General features: G+C 37.0%; 1 protein-coding gene across 3 annotated transcripts in view; it reads left to right on the plus strand.

Moving 5' to 3' along the window:
- smg6 (SMG6 nonsense mediated mRNA decay factor) overlaps positions 1 to 6,000 on the plus strand; it is a 185,262-nt gene that overhangs the window by 56,384 nt on the left and 122,878 nt on the right. For all 3 annotated transcript variants that reach the window (XR_009651536.1, XM_060908434.1, XM_060908435.1), the window contains one exon: positions 5,730 to 5,889. Coding sequence is in view for 2 of the 3 variants with exons in the window: in XM_060908434.1 (XP_060764417.1) it covers positions 5,730 to 5,889 (160 nt within the window). In the remaining variant the exon portion in view is untranslated. The remainder of the gene's footprint in view (positions 1 to 5,729; positions 5,890 to 6,000) is intronic.

Consider the following 6,000-nt stretch of genomic DNA (forward strand, 5'->3'; position numbering starts at 1 on the left):
GAACCGATATCCACTTATAAATCTTAATCAGAATGACCCAATCAATTTTCATTCAGCAGTCCATATTAAGGACCTCGGTCTAAAAAAACTTGAATATACCTTTCAGAAAGTTCTGGGTTCAAGTACAAGAAAAATAGTCATCAAATTATTGCATAAATGCATCAATAACAGGATGCCCAGATTTGTTTCCACAAGCAGTTAATTTTATATTTTTGTAGAAAATTTGTTAAATATTGTTTAATGGCAATAATCTCATCACTTTCTCATCACTATTCATAATTGTTTGAATAATACTACATCGAGTTAATTTTGTAGTAGTAAAGTGGTAAAATGTCATTTGTCAATGAGGGCAGTTGTTAAATGATAAAATAATGTAAAAATCATGAACTATTCTCTCAGCATATTTTTTTTCCAAGCCTTTTGGTAAACATATTTTAAAGTATTGACAAGATACATATAATTCAATACCCACAAAAACTTTGTTCTGCAAAGACATATTTACCTGAATGTAATGCAGTAAAACAAAGATTAGAGACCATTTTGAACTGTAGTCACATGAATTTAGTCATGTGACGTGATGGCATCACTCAGAAGACCCAAAAAGACCACCCAAATTGGCGAGAAGTTGAAGCGTTTGCTCATAAACTTCAAATAATTTCACCTTTTCCATATGTGGTGCACTGGTGTCCCAGATTCGAGTGTTATTCAGTCAAACGGCAAAAAAGTGTTCAAGATGTTGTAGATTTTGGAAACGTTTAAATGAGATGAAATTTTGAAATTTATAAATCAAGGTCAGTGTTATTGTTGGTAATGTGTAGCCAAGCAACTGCCTGTTAAGAATGAATGAATGTTTGTGAAATTTGTCATTTGATTTGTCGGTATGACCTCGGTTATCCTAATTTATTTCCTTCTTAACCTATTATGCCTAAGGCACCTTCTCAAACATCATTCTCTGACCTAAGGCATTGGTTGAAAGAACCTTCTAAAACCTGAAGGGTTTCTGAAAAACCTGACGGAATTGTCAACGTTCACTAAAACCTTTCTCAGCTTCTGTAGCCTCTGTATTCAACCATGAAGAAAAACATTTTGGAACTTAAACCTTTGGCTTTAATTTGGAATTATTTCCAATTTACCTGAATGTTTTATTAAAATTTTTTTTAAATCGGTAAACAAAAAATTAATATATTTGCTCACATTATTAGACTTGTATTAAGTTGTTGTATCCCCAATTCCAAGAAAGTTGGGATGCTGTGTAAAAGGTAAATAAGAACAGAATGCGATGATTTACAAATTATGGAAACCCTATATTTCATTGAAAATAGCACAAAGACAACTTGTCAAATGTTGAAATTGAGAACATTTTCTTTATTTGAAAAATATATGCTCATTTTGAATTTATTGCCACCAAGACGCTTCAAAACAGTTGGGACAGGGGCAACAAAAGACTAAAGAAAAGTTGGGTAATGTTAAAAACTAATTAGGTAGGCATTAAGTCAACAGGTCAGTAACATGATTGACTATAAAAAGAGCATCCCAGAGAGGCTGAGCATCTCAGAAGTAAAGATGGGGAGGGGTTCACCACTGAAAAATTGTGCAAGCAAATAGTGCAACAATTTAAGAATAATGTTCCTCACTGGAAAATTGCAAATTTGGGGATCATATGGTCTGTAGTATATATCATTAAAAGATTCAGAGAATCTGGAGAAATCTCTGTATGCAAGGGACAAGGCTAAAAACCAACACTGTGGATGCCTGTGATCTTCGCGCCCTCAGGTGGCACTGTGTTAAAAATGAACACGTTTCACTGCATGGGCTCCAGAACGCTTTTGAAAACCATCGTCTGTGAACAGTTTGTCACTACATCCACAAATGCAAGTTAAAACCATGTACAAGTACCAGTCAAAAGTTTGGACAAACCTACTCATTCATAGGTTTTTCTTTATTGTTATTAAGACACTTCATGTCTTAAAGTAATGAAGGACTATCTTTAATTCTCTTTACTTAGTTGAGCAGTTCTAGACTTGTGTATTACTACAGTTATTGAATAGGGTTGTTTGTTGCAATTTTTATTTACTCTTTACTGTTTGATGGCCTCAAACGCATTAAGACAGCAAGAAATTCTGCTAATTAACTTGTGACAAGGCACATCTGTTAATTGAAAAGCATTCCAGGTGACTACCTCATGAAGCTGGTTAAGACGATGCCAGTAGGGGCCTTTCACATGACGCCATCATAACTGTGGATTTGTTTATGTGGCCATGTTGCCAGGCAAGCTTTGTGTTTGACAACAACTGACACAAGTGTACGCGAGTGATTTGTAAGCCCAATTCAGTAAACATCTACAGATAAACTTGAAGTTACATCTAAAAGAACAATGCCAGAGACCTGTAGTGCTTTTGGATGTAATAAATGGACATGGAGATAAATCTGGTTTAACTTTTCACAACTTCCTGGCAAACCCAGAAAGACAAGAAAAATGGCAAGCTGCAGTTGAACAGGAAGACTGGATGCCAACAAAGCATTCCCGTGTGTGTAGAGCATTTTATGTGAGCTTGGTATGAAAGTTCTGTGCACCTGTTATTTCTCCTAATGCATTTTCTAGCTCAAGGCCATTCAGTTATAAAAATCCCATAGACCTAAATTTAGCCTCAGTGTACTCAAGTTAATATTTAACAAATCCATAAGTTGATGTAACATGGACAGAACTTGGGTCTAGATAGTAAAGCTAACAGGTTGCATGGTCTAGCACTACTCCGTACAGTCTACTGGTACATACACAAGGGTGTCATACTTACCCATTTACATCTCACAAGCAGTGTTGTGTTCCAAAGGAGACTGCAGTTTATTTCACATCAAACAGTGAATGGTGATGCAACATGGCATGAGTTGTTCAAAATACTGATCTTTAAATTTTGGCAATAGTGTTGATGACTAAATGCCTAATACTCAAAACTGAAGTAAACAATAAATAATGATAAAATGAAAAAATATCAGATGACCTGGCATTTGGCAAAATTTGGTCAGTAACATGCAGTGAACTGGCTGTTGCGGTCTCGTAACTATGGTCTGCTACTGTTGCGGAATTGTTTAACGGGGGGCAGCAAGATCGTGGCTGCACACTGCGACTGTATGGCGCACGCGTGCTCTTTATTTATTTATTTATTTATTTGGGACTCACCAAAAAATGCCAGGGACCCCAATTTGGCCAGTCATGTGGGTCCCAGAACAAAAAATCCTCACACTATCCCTGCTTACAGTATAAAGCGAGAATCAACATGCATGGGTTTTGTAGCCTTTAAGCAGGTAATTAATATAGTCCATGCAAGCCCATGGCCCTGAACTTGACCTAAGTTCATAGCTGATGTTAGTGAAGGGTATCCCGCATTGTGATTGGATGAGCGATTCACAACTAATATTCATAGGTAACTTGGGCAAAAATGGTGGAACCTTCAAGCTGGGTACGAGTGAAGAAAACACCAACGGGTTGCAGCTTAATTATGGAGTTTTTCACAAAGAAAACTGCAGAAAACTACTCCGCAACAGTGGCAGACCGTAGTTGTGAGACCGCAGCAGCCAGTTCACTGCATGTTACTGACCAAATACCCTTCACTGAACTTGCATTTATATTAGAGACACACACACACAAAAGATTGTTCTTAATTTACCCACATGTATTTATTCCACTTGGAAAGTGTACAGCAAACCAGATTTGGAACATTACGACATCCTGAACTATTGAGTATTGGGGATTTCTGCTAAAGGCAGACAAAAGTACAGATTCCTACCCATGTTTCGAGGCAGGTTTCATGCTGGAATGTTATGGGAAGTTCCTGATGAAGAAAAATACCTTATTATGACAAAGGTAAGCTCAGATGTGGACATGTAACAGTAATGAACAAGCCAGAGCCTAGAGCTTGCATATTTTATGGTGTTTAGCAGAGTCTACATTATCAGTATAGAGCAAACCTGCTGCTCGTTGAGCCAAGCATTGGGTCTAATAAAATATACCGCGTCCAGAGCCCACATTTAGGATATCTGCAGTTGCCATGATGTCATATAAAGGTGACCATGATGCTGTGACTTTTTTGTTCTGTTCACTTTTGCTTTGTTAAACAACATAATCTACCAGATTTGCCAAGACAATCAGGAAAAATTTGAGTAGGAGCCCTGCGTCCTGGGATGCGTTAAAGTTCATGCTTTTTTTTTTTTTGTTTGTTTGTTTTTTTGGGGGGCATTTTTGTGCATAGAAGTGCATGATTTCTGTGTTAACACGATCCCTAATAGGTCTAAATTGTAAGTGTTGCAGTGGCGGTTTAATGGGTAGCAGCATGTCACTAAACGTATCGGCCAATCAAGCATAGCGGAGCCGCTACACTATGATGCTTTCGGAGAAACCCTGCTACATTATTGTTAAATTAATTGTTTTGTGTCTGAGATCAGACGTGAATATTAACAGGTTTATGAAGTGTCTGTGTGGATGTCTGAGGCTAACAGGAAATAATTCTACTACTACTACTACTAATAATAATAATAATAATATGCATATGTATGATTTAGTTTTTAATAAATGCATGATGTTTCTAAAGTCAGTCAGTAATCATGTTCCCAAGACGAAAATAATCGATTTATGAACAGCCCGACTAAGAGCACAAAAATACCATCCCATAATGCAGTTTGTCTTCCCCACGCAATGTCGTTGTCATCGTCTTCTTTTGGCTACCCCATGAGGGGCCGCCACAAGCGGACCATCTGAAGCCGCATATTTGATTTGGCATAGGTTTTACACCGGATGCCCTTCCTGATGCAACCCTCCCCAATTTGTTCAAATTCAGAACCTTCTTGCTGTGGGGTGACTGTACTAACCACTGCACCACTGTGCCCTCCTGCCTCCCCCACGTGTATTTCGGTGAATGATGCATTTCATAGGTCATGGATCTTGAAAATGGTGGCATCATAGGTGGTTCTTTTATTACTGATTAGTGACAAGTTAATGGAGAGGCCTTTTTTAAAATTTTTTTAAATTTTTTTTTAAATGCTAATAAAACGTTTAGTTTAATTTGGAAGTCTTTGATACCCTTTTTATTTAGGACTACATCCAGTTATTAGGTTTATGTGCAACGGTATGTTGCAGTATGTCATTCAGTAAAACGAAAGACGTCATTCAGTAAATGTTTCACAATAAATATATAAAATATTGTTAGTTGACCCAGACAATGAAATTAATGTAGGACAATAATGAGGTTGTATATGATTTTTAAAAGCATTTTTTAATTTAATTTTTTTTAAACATCTCTACTGGAATAATAGGAAAAATGTTGACGCATGAAAAACTGTTACCTTAAAAGACAAGTATTTAATTTTTGTTTTAGTGTGGAAATTTTATGCCCGTTTATAGATTCATGTAGATCAACAATTTTTCATCATCTGTGACTGTCATTTGACTTTCAGTATTCTATGGAAAATAGTATTACTTTGCTGAATGACATTTTCAAGGAGTGTATCCAATTAAATGCATAAAAATGCCTGTCTGTTTCAGTTGGCACATACAAAACTGAAATACAAATTTGGATTCACACACAATGTAAAATGTAACTTGCTGTTGCATTTTTTATTTATTTTTGCTGTTTTGAAAATCTAAAAGATCACTGACCCCACTGCAATATGTGTGTGTCTAAAGTGGTGAATTATTGCAGAGGCAGGCTGTGGTCACAATTTTGTTTGTGTGTCAGAGCCTATACCATTGGAGGAGGTTAATGAAGAAGTGGAGCCCATGGTGCGAGTGTCCACTTTTCCAACTGACCTGCGAGCACTCCTGCCAAGTGTTAAAGTCTGGTCTGACTGGATGCTGGGCCACCCAGAGCAGTGGAACCCTCCACCACGCAATTTTGAGTGAGTGTGTTTCACACCCATACAGACACTAAGCATGCTCCAATAATCATTTATTCAATGTATTGAAATATTCAACACGTACGTTTTCACAGAGACCATGTCCGCTCCTAT

This window comes from Neoarius graeffei, chromosome 25 (genome assembly GCF_027579695.1).
Source record: "Neoarius graeffei isolate fNeoGra1 chromosome 25, fNeoGra1.pri, whole genome shotgun sequence".
Taxonomy (NCBI): Eukaryota; Metazoa; Chordata; class Actinopteri; order Siluriformes; family Ariidae; genus Neoarius; species Neoarius graeffei.